Source organism: Hoplias malabaricus, chromosome 9 (assembly GCF_029633855.1).
Source record: "Hoplias malabaricus isolate fHopMal1 chromosome 9, fHopMal1.hap1, whole genome shotgun sequence".
Lineage (NCBI taxonomy): Eukaryota > Metazoa > Chordata > Actinopteri > Characiformes > Erythrinidae > Hoplias > Hoplias malabaricus.
In genome coordinates, this window is record NC_089808.1 from 5,126,648 (window position 1) to 5,149,498 (window position 22,851).

The window sequence follows — 22,851 nt, forward strand, 5'->3', positions numbered from 1 at the left end:
AGGTAATCTGGGAATCACGTGTCCTGTTTTTGGCGCGCAAATGGAAGAGGCGCTGAGTGAGAGCCGATCTCTTGTCTTTCTGAGACTTTAATTCAGAGGAATTTGGTACACACTGAGCCCTGTGTCAGAGGCCAAACATTCCCCTTGTGTTGATGTATCCTTACAGAATGAGGTCAGGAGTTACACGCTGACATCAAAGTTTGTCAACTATTATTTTAAAGGGCAATTCCACCATTTTTAAAAATAAAGTTCTGCATATTTAATGTATAGTTAATGTGTAAACAAATTAATTCACTGCAGTTCGATGCAAAACTCTCCAGTTTGTGACTTTGTTTACATCAAGGAATATGCAGGAAATATAAAAAAAATTTTGGAGATACAATTTTAATCTGAATCAGTGCCGACACCTGAATCAACTTGCCTTGTGATTCAAACGAGTACCTACATCTGATATTAATACAGTAACTGATTTTAATTAATTTACTCGAATTTTACCAATGCATTTTATTCATTTTTGAAGAATGTACGCAAAATTCAAAGCTTTTAAGTGGTTCAACGACATCTTAAAATAATAATAATAATAATATTTTTTTATTATTATTATTATATACAGTGGAATTCTACATCACAATGATTCACTGTGTGGTTTCTTTATGTGGTTACATGAAAACTTTACGAATTGGCGGAATACTGGAGGAGCCCCCAACAACAGCGCCATTTAGACAGAGAGAGAGAGAGAGAGAGAGACGGGGGAGGAGAAGGGAATTCATGAATTAAAAGGTTCTGAGGCGGAGAAACTGTGGCTGCACATTTATTTACGTCTACAATGAAAGGCAGAGCTAAACCGGGAGGGTTGCAAGTGGTGACAAACTTGGTGAAAAGTTCTGTCACCTAAGGAGAGAGAGAGAGAGAGAGAGAGAGAGAGTGAGAGAGAGAGAGAGAAAGAGAGAGAGAGACAGAGACGTGCTCCTATTATTACATAATAAACCGTTGGAGCAGGACCGGTACAGACTGACACTCAGCTCTCATCAAACTCCAGGAAAGTTTCACGTCGCTCGAGCTTCGCGAATTTTTGCTTGCTTTTTATTTATTTATTTATTTATTTTTCCCTAAGAAACAATGTAGATAGAATCAGTGTGTTGCCCCCCGTGGACACGAGCACAGAGTCTCGGGTCTAAACGGAGACCCTTCTCGGTCTAAATGTGTCCTCAGCGTAAAAACTCGGAGTAGAAATTCATAAATCACGAGCTCTCAGAAACAACACTAAAGTCCTGATCATAAGGTAAGAGACAATTATACAATTAAAAAATTATCAACCTATAGTTCAAATCAATGTAAATAATCAGGCCTCACAGTAGGTTTTGATAGTGATTGAGGTCTGAAACGTAATGTGTCTGTTTCATACTAATGTTAATAAATATTTACACCAAGTTATTTACATGTGAATTGAATGATGTTATTTTCCCAAACAAACACCTAAATTATTGAGTAATACTCTCTTAAATTGATCTTCAAAATTAAAACCAGTGCTGTAATTCCTACAGTACTTTCCTCTTCATGTTCATGAGTCAGTGGTAGGTTTAGTAAGAAATACCACCTTTATTTGAGAAATAAAAATGCATTTTACATAATTCATCAGATGTTATTCCTTCCAGATCTCGAGATGATTACAAATTAATTTGCAGGATTCAAAACTCTTCAGATAAAAACTGTGAAGCGTTTGAATGAATCTTGCATACGTTTGTTCTTTATTGCATCTTGGTTCTGCTCTTCCAATTAAATTGTATGTTTTGGATAATACAAAATCATTTTACGAAGTGTACAACGTTACAACCAATAACTGTACAGTTACTGTGTGCATTAATAAGAGCTGGCTGCAGCAAATAAGAGTATTGTCGAGGTATGAGATTATAGTGAGGCTTCCAGCAGCTAAACTGACACCAATGAGCTGTCGTGCTAGTTCAGGTGTTGGAATCATAATAACGTACCTGAATGTATAATGTTTAATGAAACTGGTGGACTGGCATTTGTTATTATAGTGCTTGTTGTTTTGAAGGCTGCATTTTTAAAATTCCCCGCCAAAACCCTGTCCTTATTACATCATGTCCATACATATGCTTTCAAATCGAATCATCAAAAAGCCAAAGATATTAATGCTTTTGTTGACTTTTGTCTTCATAAAAAAAATTCCATTGTTTCTCATAAAACAAACCGTCAAAAATCTCACTGAATTAGCTGAGCGTTCTTTAATAGTCGTCAAGTCATGAAATATTAATAGTGGGACAGTGCTTCTTCAAGGTGGTTTATGTCGTTTTGAACGCTGACACAGTAACTGAACAGTATCTGCTTTGTTACATGCTGTATATAAAAAATAAACCTATTAGCCTACACTCTGTGAGACAGTGTATATATGACTTCTGTATAAAAGTGACCTCTTTTTTATTCACTTTTTTTTCTTTCATGCACTGGTGTATAACTGAGGTTCAGTTTTAGTTTGAAAATATACCCTTTAAACAAAGTGAGGGGATTTATATGTGCCCTTGTGCCCAATGTTCTGAGACGTCTGTGTAAGCCGTCCAATGAGCGAGAGTCATAGAGCGCAACATCCAGTAAAATAACACAGAGATTCTACTGAATTTCAGTGATATTTATAGTCTGTTTTCAAAGAGTGTTTTGGGGTGAGTTGGGGGGTGAGTTGGATTTGCTTAGCTATATGTCAGGATAGGGGTGAGGGAGTCATGAGGAGGGCAAATGAAGTGAGCCAGAGGTTTGTATAGTAGCTAAAAAAAATGTTGAGCACATGTAGAAGTGTTTCACCAAAAAATATAAGAGTATTTTTGTGGTTAACTTTATATATAAAATTGAATTATTGATGTTAAATGTGGATTCAGAAGCTGAGGTAGGACTTATTTTACTCAGTTACACTGTGCTCAAATATCACTCTGATAAATGTGTACTTCCCTGTGTATATATTTTGTTGTTCTTCATTTCATTATAATACATTGTTTACGACATCTTCTTTCTGATTGGTCACATCAGTCCTTTTGAAGTTGTATAATTCATATTTTGTACCAAAAGCATCCAAGGTGAGTAAAACAGAGCTTAAAATATTTTAGATCCGATGCTAATGCTAATGCGCTCAGAAGACCTCTGAAAACTATTGAGTAGAACTTAAGTGTCTTCACAATTACATTAATGTCGTTAACATTATTATTGTGCACGTTATTGTGTGCTATGAACGGTGTGCAGCAGGTAGTGTTGCAGTCACACAGCTCCAGGGACCTGGAGGTTGTGGGTTCGATTCCAGCTCCAGGTGACTGTCTGTGAGGAGTGTGGTGTGTTCTCCCTGTGTCTGCGTGGGTTTCCTCCGGGTGACTGTCTGTGAGGAGTGTGGTGTGTTCTCCCTGTGTCTGCATGGGTTTCCTCCGGGTGACTGTCTGTGAGGAGTGTGGTGTGTTCTCCCTGTGTCTGCGTGGATTTCCTCCGGGTGACTGTCTGTGAGGAGTGTGGTGTGTTCTCTCTGTGTCCGCGTGGGTTTCCTCCCACAGTCCAAAAACACACGTTGGTAGGTGGATTGGCGACTCAAAAGTGACAGTAGGTGTGAGTGTGTGAGTGAATGTGTATCTTGCCCTGTGAAGGACTGGCGCCCACTCCAGGGTGTATTCCCGCCTTGCGCCCAATGATTCCAGGTAGGCTCTGGACCCACCACGACCCTGAATTGGATGGATAGTATGCTATGAATGTAACCCTTAGTAGTGTGTTATGAATTTAACCCTTAATTTAGTCTTATATGTGTGTGAAGCAATGTTGTCTCCAGGATCACTGCTCAAGGTTTTCTTTGGAAATGTTAAGCCAGAAGTGACAATACTATATACTTGAAAACGTCTGCTTACAAAAGGCTCAAGTCACAGTGTTTGTTCAAATAAAATACTTACACTTACAAACAACACTTCACTACTATCAAAGCTGGAATACTTGACAGTGGTGTAGGAGGAGAGGTTGTGTAAAGGTTGTGAGGAGGTTGAGTGGAGGTTGTGAGGAGGTTGATGGAGAGTTTTTTGTTGGGGTCGTCAGGAATGAGAAGGGTGCTGGAATGCACAACTGTAGAATACTGATTAGTGTATTTTGCTACTGATTCATTTGCAATCTATTTCTCCACATCCTCTCTCTCTCTCTCTCTCTCTCTCTCTCTCTCTCTCTCTCCCTCTCTCTCTCTCTCACACACAGTGTCGTATTTTTCAATGGTGGCTTTTGTCCCTTTCATCTCCTCTCTAAACAAAGGATTCTTGTGCATACAGGACAGAGAGCGAGGGATGGAGAGAGGGATTGAGGGAGGAAAGAAAATGAGAGGAAGAGTGAGAGAAAAGTGTTTGATAACGACAATTTGTAAACTTCAACACAAGCTCCAGCCTTAATGTCTGAGGAGCTGATTTTAACACTTCAGATTGTATCAGAAGGTTGTTTCTGAATATTCTCTATGTGCTACAGTGTGAACGGTTATGCAAATATGTGTTAAAGCATGTACGGTAAGTGTGTGTGTGTGTGTGTACGCATGCATGTGTGTGTGTGTGTGTGTGTGGGTGCGTACTCGCAGGAGTTCAGAGGTCAGCTGTGTGTACACTCAGTCTGTCACACGTGGCCTTTTGAGAGGCAGCCCCCTCCTTGCTCGCCCAGTGTTAGTATTCAGAGCACAGAGATGCAGACAGATACCTATTCATATCCACAGTGTGAGTCCAGCACAGAGAGAGAGAGAGAGAGAGAGAGAGAGAGAGAGAGAGAGAGAGAGAGAGAGAGAGAGAGAGAGAGGGTGAAAAAGAAAAAATGGAAGAAGCAAAAAAAGAAAGAAATTGGAGAACAAGGAGGAAACATACAAGGAAAAGGGGAAAATGCAAGAGAGAAAGAGAGAGAGAGAGAGAGAGAAAGCTTGGAGACAAAATAAACAGAGAGAATGGAAGATAGAGAAGAAGTGAAGAATAAAATAAGTGGTTGGGAGTAGAAAAAGAGACATGGTGGAAAATGGAAGAGAAAATTGTAGCATAGAAACAGAAAGACAGACTGGGTAAAATGTCTGGGGCAGAAAGTGAAAGAAGAATGAAGAAAGAGAGAGAGAGAGAGAGAGAACAGAGTATGCCAGATGACTTTTGTTCTTGTTCTTTGTTTTATTTATTTATTTTATTGCATCCGGAAACCAGGAGCTGAATGAATTAAAAGCTGCTATTGAGAGAGAGAGAGAGAGAGAGAGAGAGAGAGAGAGAGAGAGAGGCATGAAAGCTGTTAGACTAAAGGATTCACCTTTTAAAGGGGTCCTCTATTCAGTGTGAATGGAGGTGTTGTGTGTCTGGTCTGGATGTGAGGATATGTCCTGATTAAGCATTTCTTTATAAGTGAGGTAACCCTGCCATCTGTTCCAAGTCACAGCTGAGGACTTGATGGCTTTAGAACGCTGCTGATCTGAAACGTTAAACAAGTTGCTCTAAAGCTACTGCCAAAAAAAAAAAAAGTCTCTGCAGTTTGTTGTTCTATTTCTGGTACAAGCTGAAAGCAAGAAGCAAGAAGCCAAAATGGTCATTAGAAAAGTAACAGCATGTATGGAGAATGTCTAAAGTGTAGTATTACAGAACTATAGGGCATAGAACTCTATAATAAGGATAATAATAATATGTATCCTGAGGAATCACTTCTAACATCCATATACTTTTATTTCTTCCAGCAAATCAGTTCAACCAAGAAGTTCCAAGTAAACAGTTATGCGTTTTTCAGCATTAATAAAAACAATGAAACAGCTCCACTCTCCAAGAACAAAACATGTATCTAAATTCATTTATTCATTCATTCATTCATTCATTGTATGCAACCACTTATCCAGTTCAGGGTCTACCCGGAATTACTGGGCGCAAGGCAGGAACACACCCTGGAGGGGGCGCCAGTCCTTCACAGGGCAACATACATTCATACCTATGGACATATATGGACTCATACCACAATCCACCTACCAACGTGTGTTTTAGAATCGGAACACCTGGAGGAAACCCACACGGACACAGGGAGAACACCCCAAACTCCTCACAGACAGTCACCCGGAGGAAACCCACACAGACACAGGGAGAGGATCCTGGACCTGTGTGACAGTGACTTTACCCGCTGCGCCACCGTGCTGCCCATGTATCTAAATTGTTGAATTATAATTTACTGCTCAATTAGAACACAGCAGCTGTTTTGCACATTGTGAAAATGCCATGACAAATGGACCAATGATTCCAAAATGACTTGGAAAAATGACTTCCAAAATGACTTGCGCCCAATGATTCCAGGTAGGCTCTGGACCCACCGTGACCCTGAACTGGATAAGGGTTACAGTTAATGAATGAGTGAATGAATGAATGTCATCTGTGTCTACAGTTTTTCACCGTTACAGCTCTGTTACTTTTGGGAGACTTGCTTTCAGTTCTTTGAAGAAATCTTTGCATACATTTCTTTCAAGCATCATGTAAATACCTCAGAGGTCCACGTTCAGTGTTCTAGTGCAGGTCTCCTCTTCCACATCCTTTCAGATCTCACATTGAAAGGACAGACTGAAGCACCTGTGGATGTTTTCAGATCTTGAGCATGAGCTTGATTTTCTTCTGTACTGTTTATCTGATGGAGGACGTTTGAGTGGTTACCAGACTTTGCACGATTATTGGGCAGCTTTTTATGTGTATCATTATTTTCAGCTCCTTATTTTTCAAAGCCCTATTTTTCAACATATTTTCCTTAGCCAAACCTTCACTAATTGTCTGAGAAATACATTTTCTCTCTATGACAAAGAAGCTGGTGATACAGTGATAGTGCAGATTGTGTCTCTCCCACCCATTCCAGAGTCCTGGGGTCCTAGATTTTTTTGCCTTGCCTCAGGTCTGTGTGTATTCTCCCTGTGTCTGAGTGGGTTTCCTTGGGATGCTCTGGTTTCCTCCCTCAGTACAAAAACACATATTGGTAGGTTGACTCTCTCTGTGTAATTATCCCAGGTGTGTGTGTGTGAGAGACTTGGTGAGTGTGTGACACTCTGCAAATATATATTTCCTGCTGTTCACATGAGAAATGAATTAAAGATGGGCTTCTGATATTCGCACAGCATTTTCTATACGGAGGGTAACAGGGTGGAGTTTGTATTTGCAGTGAACAGTTTTCCTTTTCACTCACAGATCCTACCATCCCTCCATAAATCTTGTCTTTAAGTGTGAATACCCTCCGCCTTGCACTCCTGTGACTGTTTCTCTATCCTTCACTCTGTGTTCGGACGCTGAATAAACCCCCCCCCCTTGTCTCGGCCCCCCACCCCCCGGCCTGGCGAGGTTTGGGCGACATGTGAGAGAGCCTGTGGTCAAAAAGGAGCTGGAAAAGCGAGAGGCCAGCTGCCTCACTCTCCTCAATGAGACTCATTTCATTTGCCAGAGCAGCTGGGCTCTCTGAATGGAGCACTGCAAACAAGGAACCCCTGGGCCCTGGGGCCACCTCTGTGCCCACTTCTGTGTAGCAGTGCCATCCACAAACCTCAGGAGGGAAAGAAAAGCTACTCTTTCTCATCGCTGATACCATCAGTATAGACGCTCTGCTCTGACCCTGTGAGATTCTATCACATTAAAAGTCCTGCTAACATTACTCAAGGCACTGTCCTTTAGTGCTGTGGGAGAGTGGTTAAACGGCATATTCCAGGTGATTTTTTTTTTCTTAAATGGCGCCAGTTGGTCTGAGATGCTATCACATCATTTGTTGTGTTCATGACGCTCCTGAGGTGATTAGTTTCTCACAGAACAGACAGACAGCTGTAGTTCTTCTCCAAACACTGGCCATTCACTACAACCTCCTTCTATCTTTTTCTCATGTTAGACTGAGCAAAAAATTTACTGACCAGTCTAGTCATATTCTCCATTTCAAATACAACTGATAATACAGTTCCTACTTTCAATTATGTCATGTGATGCCATCAAGGCAATAAAGCAGAAATGATGCCTTACACAACGATGCTGAAACATTATTAGTATCAGCACAACTACTGATTTAAAAATACACATATTAATATCAGATGTATAGAGTTTGTCCAATATTTAAAACTGATACACACTGATGACACTGGTGTGTTGTGGGAAAAATGGTATGTTTGGTTATTTTACTACATTTATGATCCAGACAGATTTAATCCCAATTTTAATATTTTTTAAACAATTATTATTATTTATTATTATTATTAGTTATAATCAGCGATTGGCCAGTATATTTATAACAGTCCCTGATGTATAAGAAATAGGTTATAAGTGTTGATTTTTCTTGTCATAACGTTTCATGAGATTTAATTTGCATGAATAATCAATTACATAATTAATTATGTAATAATTGCATCATAATTGCATTATGTAATCATTGCATTTGTTTACATGCAGTACCAAACTGTTTGGCTGTGAACTGTGAAATGTTTTTTAAAGTCATGGCTAAAATCTTTTGTTCTTAAAAAAAAACAAAACATCACATTCAAAACGAAAGAAAATACAAGTATGAAATAAACAAGGTGTTTCTAGGCGACATGGGAGTCCCAGGAGATTTATGTCTTTAAATCAGGTAGCTGGGGTTAGCATTATAAATCACAGTTAACTGTTTCTCTCTTACTTCAGCCATGACTTCGGCCACTCCCCCCTCCTCACGGAGCCCCTCCCCTCAGAAGGTGTGTCACTCCCAGACGCAGACAGAGGTTCTGAAGCCACTGCTGGGTGGAGGAGGCGGAGCTGCAGCAGGGGGCAGTCCTGCAGCACTGAGGAGGCGTCGGCGTGTGCTCTCGAAGGACGGGCGGAGTAATGTACGCATCGAACACGTCAGTGGGCGTGGGGCACTCTATTTGCGTGACCTCTGGACGACCTTCCTGGACATGCAATGGCGATATAAGCTCTTCCTGTTCTCTGCCACCTTTGCCGGCACCTGGTTCGTCTTTGGGGTGCTGTGGTACTTGGTGGCGCTGGTGCATGGAGATCTGCTAGGTGAGGCGGCCAGGCCTTTACAGATGACTTTACTGATAATTATGCCGTTTGGTTCATCTGGTAGTCTTAGAGGATTCGCTGTAAACAAATAATCTGCTCTGTTTTTATACATTTTTAATGAAATTGTAGCAGGTCATTAGTTTGGAATTCAGGGGATTTTTCTCTAGCGGGTATCTGGGTATGGTCATGGAGATTTTAGGCTAACGTGTGTCTGCTTCAAAGTAGGGCTGCATGATTTGGGGACAAATCCACAGTGCAATATTTTGTCTGAGATATATACAGCGATATTAAAAAAGCAAGAATTTCCCCAGAGGTCAACGATCCAACATGTCATGATAATAACGCATATTTCTTACCCTACATAAGGGGCCTATCTGTGAATGAAGAAGGTGGTATCTAGAAGAGCAGCTATACACCGCAGTGTGTCACTTTCAACAACCAGCAACAAACTTAGTGCATCCAAGATTGGAGTAAAATGAATTATACTGGTCTAAAAGCTGCTTCCATCCACACTATGCTCATAACATTGCACGTCCTGTGTTGTGACTGTCGTGCATGTGCACAACCCAATGATGATGCTAAAACAATATATTGTACAGCCCTAAGTCAGAGCATCACATTCAGCTGGTTAGTGCCTTTCTATACAAGCTGTGTTTGCGCTTGAATCCTTAAAGTAGCTGAAATCACTCTTTTGACGACATGTCCACAGGCATTTTGAGCCTTTAGTGCTTAACATCTTTGGGTCTTACCGTTTTTAGAGTTCGATCCACCTTCAAACCACACCCCCTGCGTGATGCAGGTCCAAACGCTGACCGGGGCTTTCCTCTTCTCTCTGGAGTCGCAGACCACCATAGGGTACGGCTTCCGTTGCATCACTGAGGAATGTCCAGTCGCCATCATCCTTCTCATTGTGCAGCTCGTCATTACAATGGTGATGGAGATCTTCATCACAGGAACCTTTCTTGCTAAGGTGAAGACAAAACAATTATGACATTAAATTAATTTCATAAAAGATAATACAACAAGACTATGATCTTACATTTTCTGCATTATATGTATTGTTAGATATATTTTATATGCATACTGTGCATTACATGGTAATGTATAATATAAAGAGTGTATAGTGTATAAATGGGTTTCTACATTGTTCTGCTTGTGGGTGTCTCTTATGTGGGATCCTGAATGATGTGTGGAATGAATTATGCTGGTCAGTGTACAGAAGGTCTTGTATGTATAGAGTGTATAGTATCTATAATGGTGTACCGTACTGAACAACTGTCAGAGAACACCTTGAATTTAATTTCTAGTCTAAACTGCCTTTAAGTTGGTCTTTTTGTTAGATTTTTGAAGATAATTATAATCCACTTGCATAAAGAAAAAAGTCAAATGAAAATATGTGAAGAAATAAACTTAAAACCGTCCTTAGCCTTCTCAGAGCAAGATCACTTGGATTAGGAAATGGAACTTCTACTTTGGAGTAATGAAGGAAAAATTGCTACAAAATTCACAATGTTTCTATTAATATCTTAGCGATAGCACAGCAGAGAAATACAGTTCAACCACTCAGTGAATGTGCAGAAACTGCTTTTTCGATGCATGTTATCGCGACTGTACGGAATACTGTACAACCCGAGTTACTAGCTTATGTATAAGCTTGAGAAACGCCTCCTCTGCCTCTCACCGTGTCTAACTGGTGGATTCGCTTGATTTTAAGACTCTGATAAAACTATTTCAATCACCAAAACTATTCGTCCACACGAGTAAAGGGATGTTTTCGTAAGAAATATAAAGATTTTCTAAAATCAGATTTAAGTTTTTCAGGGTTAGAGACAGATTATCTCTTCATAAAATGCTCTGGTTCACATGGGCCTCTCTTAACGAGAGAGTTGAGATTATTCTGAACATTTTGATATAAAACATGTGGGAAATATCTTATAATACAAGTACTTTAAAGACGAATTTCAGAAAATTGAGAAAATGTCATTAAAAACTAAAAGTCTCAAAAGAATAATGCCTTTTTAAGACACAGAAAATGAATAACTGGTACTTGGCGACCATGGTGGTCTTGACATTTTCCACAGTAATGAATATGCACTATACATCTGCTATAGTGATTTGTAAAGTATATTCAAATACACTATGTGTGTTATGTATTTGTGTTGTTCTACGTGCAGGTGGCTCGGCCAAAAAAGCGTGGAGAGACAGTGAAATTTAGTCAGCATGCTGTGGTGGCCAATCATGAAGGACGACCTTGTCTCATGATTCGTGTAGCCAACATGCGCAAGAGCCTGCTTTTAGGCTGTCAGGTAAGAGAGTATGAGCTTGTGTGATTATGATAGTGGTACAGAGTTACTCCAATTAATCCCAAAATTTAAAAAAACTGAATTAATATTTTAAAGCTCTAATAGAGCTGTTAATATGTTACTTTTTTCTCTGTAACTATTAAATATAAACCAAACAGGCCAAATGGGACACACACAGACACAAGCACAATGTAAAAAAACAAATAAAAACGAAGAAACCGGGAAATTAAATGAATCAGAGTGAATGGGGACACAACATTATAGAGTTTTCTACAGTTTAATGTTTGTGTGTCATTTGTTCCATTGTTTCACTCTGGTCTTTAACGGTGGAATTTGTCACAAGAACCATTTACTTTAGCTATACACCTGAGACAGTTTATGTCAAAAATGCTTTAAAGGAATGTAAGAAAAATGTACAGATATATAAATGTACAGTAATAATGTTCCTATTCATCTTTATTTATGATGAATCAGTTTGTTGTATGCCCTGGTATAGACTCTCCTACCTTCATTTTTGTCCAGGTGACAGGTAAGCTGCTGCAGACGTCTCTGACTAAAGAAGGTGAGACGGTGCGTCTGGACCAGAGGAACGTGGCCTTCCAGGTGGACACGTCTAGCGATAGCCCCTTCCTCATTCTCCCCCTCACGTTCTACCACATCATCGATGATAGCAGTCCCCTCCGAGCCTGGGCCGCCAAGGGTAGGAAGTGACCACTTGAGGAAAACTTTACAGTCAGTGCACTGCTCAGAGTCCACATTAGACCTGGTCAAATAATTTTGTTCTGTGGCCTTTCCGAATTTTTAGTATAGTGGTTCTCAGCTCAGGTCCTACAGCAGCCATTCAGTGGCCGTCTGTGTGTTGTCTCTGCACTAACACACCCACCCGAATTAAAGCAGTGTCTCGGATTGCTCTCAGAGCAAAATATACTCAGAGTTATTAGTATATGAAATGAAACAAAGGGACTATATATACACCGAGCACTGACAAGGAAGACCTGGGGACATTAACGGGAGGGCAGGACTACAAAGGAGACTCTGACGAGAGGGCGGAGCTAAGGCGGGACTAGGGCAGAGACAGGAAGAATAAACAGAGCCATATGCTGAGCACATGGTGAGGAAAACAAACACAGGATGTGACACCCTGGTTTTGTTAATGTTCAAAAAGTGTATAGAATAAACCAAAATAGGTAAATCTGTACAGGCAAGATTTTAAAGTCAGCTTATATTTGAATATTAAACGTTTTAAGATGTTCTTTTAAGTTCTCCTAAACTTTATTCAATTAGCAACTTGTGCTACGAATGCTACTCGATGGTTTGAGCTGAAAGTTCTACAGACATGGGATCAGGTACAGGGTGATCAGGGAAGACACCAAACTCCTGTACTCCAGACCTAGGACTATATTTATTAGCTCAAATGTAAAGTAGAACTGGAACAACGCAATGTCACTGTTTTATATATCCCAGCCACGATAATACCCAAACATCCACGCCAAAGGTTCTGATACAGATCTTCTGGTGGAGAGTAGTAGTACAGGGCTCTTGAGAACAGGGTTGGACACTAGCCCCATGTACCTTTACAGAGTTGCTTTGAGGACAGGTGTGTATGATGGGGAAATGTGAACTGCAGCTTAGAGTGAGGGGTCAAAGACTTGGGCAGTGCTCCATTACAGTGTTGGAGAAGAAGAGTGAAGGGTTTTGTTGCTGTTTGAAGATATGCTGCTCTTTTTCACTGATTTTACATCTGTATTACAGACACTCAGTTACATACATTTCTGTTCAGTCGCATAAATGATTTTAAGCTATTTTTAAATGCATTTCAAGTTGGAAAAAAAAATCGAAGAAACAAGGAGTCAGTAATAATGCATATCCTGGGTTTCTTAATTTATTTAGCATGGAAAGTAGATGGAAAGTGACAGCTGAGCTGAGGTTAGCTATGAAAAAACATTACATGCAGATTATATCCCATTGTGTTGACCTTACTGTCCTGTTGTAAACAAGTGCACTTGTATTCAGATTAAATTTCTTTTAGCAGTTGGACAGTATTAACCAAAATAAATTCACAAAACAGAATTGCAGTATGCATTACAGTACAACCTGCATATCTTGTGCATATCAGTTTAGTACATTGTGTTTTACAGTAGTCAGCAATGCAAAGTGTAATGAATTGTGCAGTGGTAGTTGTAACATGATAAGTGAGGAGCAGTCTAGCCAGAGCCTTTGAGAATGAGAGAGGCCCATTAGAGTGCGACTGGAACTGCTAGAGGCAGTGGAGCAGTGGAAAAGCCCGGAAATCGGGCCAGCACTGTAATGTGCCAACAGAGCCAGGGCCCTGGGCCTCATTTCAGGGCATTTGGACCTACAAGTAGTAAAACTGAAAAACAAGAAGTGGAATTATCCCCATGGTAGACTTTACTACATTTCCAAATGAACCTGAGTTTTGTAAACTGTTTTTTTTATTTATTTATGTGTTTGAAATGTCACTTTGACAAATATGAGGAAGTAGAAATGTACTTTTCTGTGTTTCGTGCAAAATATACTTAAAATCTATGCTTATGAAATACTTAAAACCAATAGCTCAGTGAATGCATTTGAAGCTATTGTAGGCTTAAGCATAGTGTCATAGTGTACATTTTCTAGTTATAAATTTTGAAAAACCTGGTGTGTTATTGGTTTATGTTAATGCTAGCTGTGTAGTGAACTAGCATGCTAGCAGACTAAAGCAATAGAACTGTATCAGTACTGGAGCGATTAGCAAAAGTGTTCTGAAACATTAAGCATTTTAAAGTGCTTTACAGCTATACTGTGGAGCTTTTCTTTATGTTGGAGTTTTACACACAGTTTTTTTTTAGTTTGACAATACCAATGCCTCCAGTTGAAGTTTTACTGCTAATATCTGCTCTCTGTGGTATCATGTATAACTTTGAGGTCATAGGTCAAAATGCTATGAACATTAAGATTCCATGGGAAGGAGAAGAGAGCATGGGCATGGATGTGTAAAAATGCTTTGGTTTTTGAGGATTTGAGAGTCAAGGTCTTGATCTGGATTTCATGCCCAGAGAAAGAGCTTTGTGTGTTGGAGTTGTTGTATAAGTAACAGTGTTAACTTGATTTGAGGAGGTTAAAAGACAGAATCGAATGTCACAGACAGCGCAATTTGTGCAGCCTTGTGTCTTGTAGTTTGCTGCTGTCACACAGTGGGGCTTGTGAATGCAACAATGTAGTAATGGAGGGCTTAGTGTTTGCATGAGTAGGGTATCTATAATGGGGAGAGGGTTTGGAAGTTGGCACGTCTCTCTGTCTCATGCTTTCCTCCCCTCTCTCACTCTCTCTCTCTCTCTCTCTACATCCCTAGTGTTGTCTCATCCCTTAATCATTTTTCCCTATCTTTCTGTTCCTCTGTGTCACTCTGTTTCTTTCTGTTTCTGGTTGGAATGTGTGTATGAGTGTGTGCCAGAGTGTCTCATTAGGGGCACAAAGCACCTCAGTCCATGGTGCTGAAACTTAGGTGGTGGATCCGGTTACGCTAGCACGGATTCAGCCACAGACAGGAGGCCATTACAGCCCCTCTCTCTATGCTACACACTATAAACCCTCTTTACTTGCCGTTTCACTGACCTGTGTTCCACTCTGCTTTACTTTAAACATTTAACTGAATCAATGTGTGGTGCAGAATGTGACGTACTGCCATTAAAGCAGCAAGAATTTATATATATATATGAACAGTTTTAAATTATTTTTAGCATGAATAGTACAGTTCTATTTAAAATCTTTAAATGAAACCTATAACTCTTACATTATTTGGAGCTTTTGCCACTGACTTGGAAATTTGTTTTACTTTTTGTTCAAATGTGAAGTAAATGTGCAATTATTTGTCATTTTAAAACATACAACGAAATGAATCATTTAACCCGTCTGTGGCAATGACCACACACAATCATCCTAGTGCATTAAGGACAGTGATACACACCCAGAGCGGTGGGCAGCTATCAGCAGGGACAGCCATAACTCACTTTGATTAAATAATCTCAGCAGTTGAGTTATGAATGTGTCATTTATTTATATAAGGATCTAAAGAATGAATATTTTTTTATATAGAACAGTATTTTTGTAAGTGTTCTACAACTTTAAAACTGCATGTCTAGTGCTTAGTTGTTGTGTAGGTCCCCTATGTGCCTCTAAAACGGCTCTGACTCTTCGAGGTATGCATTCCATAAGACCCAGGGTGTCCTGAGATATCTAGCACCAAGATAATAGTAGCAGATCCTTTAAGACGTGTGGTGGGTCCTCCATGGATTGGATTAGTTTTTCCAGCACATCCCACCCATTGACGGATCACATTGAGATCAGATTGTTGCAAGAGACCATTGTCCTTTGGGTGTATTGCTGCCGTGAAAGGGTGTATGTGGTCTGCAAAAATGTTTAGGTAGGTTGTATGTGTCAAAGTAAGATCCAAATGTATGCATGACCCATCGCTCTGCTCCTGCCAGCTTGTCTTTATCCCATAATGCATCCTGGTAACATCACTGACTCAGGTATGCGATGCAAAGGCTGCCTACATGATGTTGAAGGAAATGTGATTTACTCCATTGCTTCATGCTCCAGTTCTGATTTTCAGGAGTCACATGTAGGTACTCTGTTCTAACACTCTTCAGTCAAAACTAGCTTGAACTTTTTCAACAATTGGTGTTACAGTAGCTCTTATGTGGGAGTGTATAAGGCTTAGCATTGTTCGCCAATGCACATGTTGCAAGGTGTCATTCCTTGTAACACTTTTGTTTGGTACTAACAACTGCATATTGGGAACACACCTCAGGACCCGCCATTTTGGAGATGCACTGACACAGTTGCTTAACACACTATTGCAATTTGACTCATATTCTTAAACTTGAACTGTTGGCTTGCTGGCCAATATACCCCCCCCCTCTTGGCAGATGGTATGTATGCACTTTGTGTCAGTGGTTTTAATCTTGTGGCTGACCGATGGATATGAACACCCATCATTATTTATCCCAGTTTTGGTCACAAGCTTCTACACAGATCATGTCCATTATTAATTATTTATGAACAATTAATTTATTGATTCATGCATTTATCATTTCATTCATTTTCTGTAACAAATTCATCCTGTTCATTGGGTCCGGAACCTGCTTGGAATCATTGCACAAAGCAGGAACACACCCTGCACAGGGCACCAGTCTATCACAGGGCATCACACACTCTGACACAAACTCATTAAACCTTCACAACAGCACCTGGAGGAAACCCACACAGACACAGAGATAACACAATAAACTCCTCACAGACAGTGACCTCAGGTTGGATTTGAACCCTGGAGGCAGGGAACATCAGGTTGAGTTCATTAGATTAAGGTGATTATGTTTACAGCTGCAATAAAACTGCAAAAGCTAATTAAATGTTCAGTTATTTGTTTAGACAAAACTATTTAATCCAAAAACACACCATGTTTGTCCTCTTGTTCTCCGTTTCTGGACATGGAGAAGATTCTGCAGACTCTGTTCTCTGCGGTGGAAGTTGTCACTGCAATGTGTCCACTGGAGGTCGCTAAAGGCACTTTATTACTGTGTTTGTCGGTGCAGTCTCAATGGTTAGTCTCACTGTGGAAATCTATATTTAAAAAGTTGTGCCCCTGAATACTGTGACTCAACAGTAATTTCGTAGGTGAAAAGTTAAATAGGTTTGGACCCAATGAAAGAATCTTACTGTTATCTGTTATCACTTAATCACTTTGAGTGACAGAATGTCCCAATGCCAGTCAGATCAGATCACTGTTCACTTGATCTCTAATGGGAACTGCTTCACTCTGATTCTACTGTTACTGTAACCTCACAGGAAACCACCTCTCTCTCATAAACAGACATGCTCGGTCACTTTTTGAGTTGTTTATAGATTTATATTTCCCTCCTCTGGCTTCATAAAATGATCCATATCACAGAATATTTTGGTTTATATCTGTCAAATCATACTGAAAGTATTCGAAATTGGCCACAGAAAGCAACGTATGCATCTCTAGCCCCTCATTCTGGCTAGTAGATTAAAGCTCAGGCGTTATATGTTATAAGGAAAATTTCAGTCTGCCTTTCAGTAAAATCCAACATTTACAAAAACATATGGGCTCTCTATTAATTCTCTATTTGCTCCATATTTGCCTTCTATGAATCTGTACATTTTCACAATAATGGGATCAAAAATTTCACAGTGTGAACATGTGTTTATTTATATATGAGTAAATGTGTGTGAGTGTGTACTGTTACAGTATACACAGTTACACTCTGCTGAATGCAACATAGTACTTATGTAAAAGAATGGATCCAAGGTGTTTTAGGTTCACGCCACCAGTCAAAACAGTCCAGCAGTATTACTGTACACTGATAAAAAATGATCAATAATGAGTGTGTGTGTGAGTGAGTGAGTGAAAAAGAGAGATGATAGAAAATAATTATGTAAACTACATGAACACAAATGTAAAATTTAATTTAGAAACAGAAAGCAAGGGATTACAGGAAGTTGCAGTAATTGTAGCATAGAATAGACGCTATTTTTCATAACATGAGTTATGAAACTGTTTTCAGAAAGCAGAAGTGGGTCTGGCTGAGGGAAAGAACTGTTTTTACAGATGACAGAGCCGAGCTCTGAGTGTGGCATGTTGATGCAGGTGTGTGTGAGTGTGTTCTCATGTGTATGTGTGTGTGAGATAGTGAGGGTATTCACATTGTTTTGTTTTGAAGTTTCTGCATTGGTATGCACTGTTTAGTTGCATGTGACAAATCAGAGCACAGGGATTATCCCAGCTAAGTATGTTGGGAAGTATACTTCTGGTCATGACGGTTCTTACAGTCCAGTAATGGTTTGATACTTTATAATGGTTTGGTATTTTATTTTTTTAAGTTTTTGAAAACCTTGCCTTTTTTAAAGCCATGAATCCTGGAGCCTAAATCTTAATAAACATTTTCATAAGAAAACTTGATATACCGTCACTACAGGAACCAACCCATGTGTCACCAAAAAGTTCATTTACAGGAAAACAATAGGATTTCTCTACTCGGCTCAGCCAGACTGTCCCTCTTACATCTTTATGTAAATTGTTATAACTATAAAATCATGATACATGACTCATGAGGCCTTTAAACAATAGGGCAAAGATTACAGATCCGAACAAAGAAACATCACAGCTTTTGAGCAGCTGAGTGTTAGCTGCATTTCTTTTGCTTTGTGAAGTATAGAGAATTTAGTAGATGTGGTATTGTCACATTCATCAAAATATAGTTAATTCATTCATTCATTATCTGTAAGCACTTATCCAGTTCAGGGTCGTGGTGGGTCCAGAGCCTACCTGGAATCATTGGGCACAATGAAGGAATACACCCACATTCACTCTCACACTCACAGCTACGGACGCTTTTGAGTCGCCAATCCACCTACCAATGTGTGTTTTTGGACTGTGGGAGAAAACCGGAGCACCCGGAGGAAACCCACGCAGACACAGGGAGAACACACCACACTCCTCACAGACAGTCACCCGGAGGAAACCCACGCAGACACAGGGAGAACACACCACACTTCTCAATATATAGTTCTTCAACAAAATTGCTGTGCAGTGCATTGGCTCATGTGGTCCTTGTGTTTTTATTAAGAACAATTTGCTGTGATTAACTGCAATTAAGACTAAAGCTTTCAATAATGAATAAATAAATGTAAAATGAAGTATAAAATAAACACAGTGGAATTCTCTTAAATATTACTGGTGTCTAATCAAAGTGTAGCCATTACAACAAAGTTAAAATGCTAGTAGTCCCTTTATATTTGATTGTGTTTTTGGGAACGGAGGAAAATGTGGAGTGTGAATTTCATGAGAAACTGAGTAAAGTTTCTTTTTGTTTATTATAATATGTCAGTGTTGTTTGGATGAGTTTAATTAGAATCTCTTAGTTTGCTGAGTAAAATTTTCAGGGAGAGCTTTTGCATCAGAGAGAGAAGTTTAATGGAGAAAATGAAGAGTACAGCGCCGTTCTTATCTCAAACAACAGACACCTCTGGCTTCAACTACTTTTTAAGAGATGAACCGAGGTATTTAGCCGAGCTAGAACACAAAACAGGTGCTCTGTCTGCGTATGTGAGAGGGAGAGCGTATGCGTGTGTGTGTGTGTGTGTGTGTGTGTGTGTGTGAGAGAGAGAGAGAGAGAGAGGGAATGATTTAATACATATTTTACAATAAATAAAATATAATCTGCCTTCTAAACTGAACAGAAGCCCCCTGTTTAAATCAATAGAGAAAAATGCTAATATTTCACTAAACTCCGTAAAAAGAGTGAATAAGGGGAATTTTACTGAATTTAGTAAAATTATTAATTTGCATAAAAAAGTGTTAAAATCCTATGTGCTTTAATGTGCATTAACCCATTCATTCTGAAAACACTACGTTAATGCTTATTTTCGCCCTACACACGGCGACATACTGATAATGCTCCTGATGATCTATAAGTGTTAAAGCAGGGAAAACCCAATCCTCTGCCTCCCCCAGGACTGTGGCCCAGAGCAAGAGTTCACAGTAAAAATGACATCATCTCAGCCAGGGGATTGAGACAAATTACCTGACACAGTTGGATGATCAATAAACAGATGCGGTGCATTTTAGGAAAATATTCCGTCTGTAAAGTACCTTACCTATCCCCTTGGAGATTTGAAGGTATAATTACAGTGTGTTAAACAGTGATAATTTCAAACATTTATCATCTACAGATAGAGATGGCATAATACCAAATTAGTTTTCCAACTCTTGATCCAATATTTGTATTTTAAAACTACTGCTGAATCTGATTCCCCCAAACTTGTATATCTGATCCAGACGTCCCCGAGTCAGTACAGCAATACCATTTTACTCATTTTACTCAGGACTCATGTTCATTTTCAAACCACACAAAATGAAGAGGAATTTCCCATTGTATGATTGAGTCAGTTGGAGTCCAGTTACTATCATCTGTTCTCTCTCTTCTGCCCCCAGGTGGTGGGTGGACAGATCCTGAGCTGGCAGATTTCGAGCTGTTGGTGATAATGAGTGCCACGGTGGAGCCCACCTCAGCCACCTGTCAGGTTCGCACCTCTTACCTGCCTGACGAGATCTTGTGGGGTTACGAGTTTCCCCCCGTCGTTTCGCTCTCGCCGTCTGGAAAGTATGTCGCCGATTTCGCATTCTTCGACAAGGTTGCCAAGACCAAGACCCCGCCTCTCTTTAAACAAGCTCCACCCCCAAGCCCCAAGTCCACCCGGTACCAAGGGGGAGGAGGAGGTGGTGGAAGTGGAGGGAGTGTGGGGTCGGACCCGGAGAAGATGAGGCTGGAGGAGAGCTATCGAGAAGAGAAGGGGCGGGAGAGGGGCCGAATCCGAGACAGTAGCCCACTTAGCGTTCGCATTAGCAACGTATAATTAGAACAGAGAGGAAGACGAGAGGGGTGCAGATTGCTATAAAAGAAAAGTGAATGAAGAGACATCAGCCATGTTTTTAAGGTACGCTTGGCTGTTTATTTCGACAGTGTGCCAGTTTAATACACTATATGTCCAAAAACCACCAGGCACCTACTCATACTACCTTAGAAACTGAGGGAATTTGTTCTCCATTTGCTGAACAGCAGTGTTTAAGGAGTTATAGTTTTATATCTATAGCTATTTAGTGGCATTCAGCTTTGAGAATATTTGTGAGGTCAGGTGCTGATGCTGGATGGTTAGTGATGGGTTACAAGGCCCACACCAACTCATCCCAAATATACGATTGAATAGAATGTCATCAGTCCAGAGAACACATTTCTGCTGCTCCTTACAGTGCGGTTTATACACCACTGTCTGACATTTGGCACTAGGCATAATAACGTAAGGCTCATAACTGTTCTATTAGTAATTCGTTTCCGTGGAGATACAGCAGGCAGAGTGTCAGCACTGTGTCAACAGTTGGTGCATCTTAATGTAATTAGAAATAAATTAAGCTGATTTGGATGCTTTAGGACATAGTGTGGACCCAACGTGAAAGAATGGAGGAGAAAAGGAAAAAGAACGACAGATTTATACTAAAAATACTAGAAGAGAAATTATAAGATTTCAGAATAAGCTGCTTCAGAGGAGATAAAAGACAAATGTATACACACACACACACACACACACACACACACACTTTAAAGGTACACACTGCTGAAAGGTGAAGAATTTACCACCACCTTGTGGTCGAAAGGTATAGTGCCATCACTGGAGTGGACACCAGTAACTGATAATACAAACTTTACATTGTCTTTACATTAAGCTCATGGCATGGACTTTGAAAGAGTCATTTAAGAACCAAGGGGCCAAAATATGGTACAGATCATTTAATAATTAACCGTGAACCAATGTACTGTCAAATGTAAATGAGAGAAGAGAGACACCACATGCCTGGACTTTTTTTTTTCCTGTATCAATGGACTGAACTGGAGTGAATATTTTTGGACATGTACATATGTGTATATATTTGTACCTAACAGTGCCAGCTGAGGACTCTTTTAAATATAGGTCTAGGTTTATTTTTTGTTTGTTTTTTTTAAAATCTAGATTTTCTAGTCACTGGAACAAACATATTGATGAGGTATGTTAACAATACTAAAAGCACTTTAACTCAGCACAAAGACTCTTTCTGTACTTTTGTTTGAAAGAAGACGAACCGTGTGCTGGAGGGAGAGCGTGGCTCTGGAACGTTTGCATAAGTCGTCAGGAAATGTACGGTTGAAAAAAGGAATATTTTGAATCACATTTTGTAAGTTTACATAAATGTTTATATATATTTTAGAGAATGAATCTGAAGGATAAAATCAAAATAGATTATTATTATTATTATTATTATTATTATTGTGCAGAATACTGCTGTGTGTCATTTAACACCCTTCCTGCAAAATGAAAGTGTTTTCTGGGCTTGCCTGTCCTAGTTGTGAGAGAAAAGATTACTGTAACTTTCTGCTAATATGTTCATTAGGGCTCAAATTAAAAACACTGGGTCATCACCACTTTAACAGCAAATGACTGTTTTAATAAATGATCAGATCTGAAGCAGTTCAAGTGTCCTTCTCATGCATTAGTCAACTTCTGTAACTTTGGGGATGATACCCCACCTCCTCAATTTATTTCCTGTTCAACTCTCATTTTTAAATTCTGTTTAGAAAACTGCATTCCTGTCAATGCTTATAGGGGCTGAAGTGAGGATAGAACCCAGGACCAGATTTCTAAAACTGGAGCACCAGGTCTCGGGTGACCTCGGGTGATCAAGTCGAGCATCAATCCCAGGACCCTGACGCTGTGTGGCATCAGCACTACCTTCAGTACCACTGTACTGCCCCATATTTTGACCATTTGTTGTGGGGTTGTGAACTCTGTTATGAAGCAGTGGATGTGTGTGTGTGTGTGTGTGTGTGTGTGTGTGTGCGCGCTCACCGAGAGGGATGGGTTAAATGGGGAAGACTCATTGCACAATGACAAATAAATGCATGTTTATCATGTTTAATAAATGC

At 39.9% G+C, this 22,851-nt stretch overlaps 1 protein-coding gene across 1 annotated transcript; it reads left to right on the top strand.

The window, feature by feature from the left end:
- The first annotated feature begins 850 nt into the window (after nt 1-850).
- kcnj10a (potassium inwardly rectifying channel subfamily J member 10a) lies at nt 851-22,774 on the top strand. The gene is made up of 6 exons (XM_066681137.1): nt 851-1,282; nt 8,649-9,008; nt 9,767-9,978; nt 11,183-11,314; nt 11,834-12,011; nt 20,331-22,774. The coding sequence occupies exons 2-6, from the start codon at nt 8,651-8,653 to the stop codon at nt 20,750-20,752; spliced, it is 1,302 nt and encodes a 433-aa protein (XP_066537234.1). The 5' UTR covers nt 851-1,282; nt 8,649-8,650; the 3' UTR covers nt 20,753-22,774.
- The last annotated feature ends 77 nt before the right edge of the window (nt 22,775-22,851 follow it).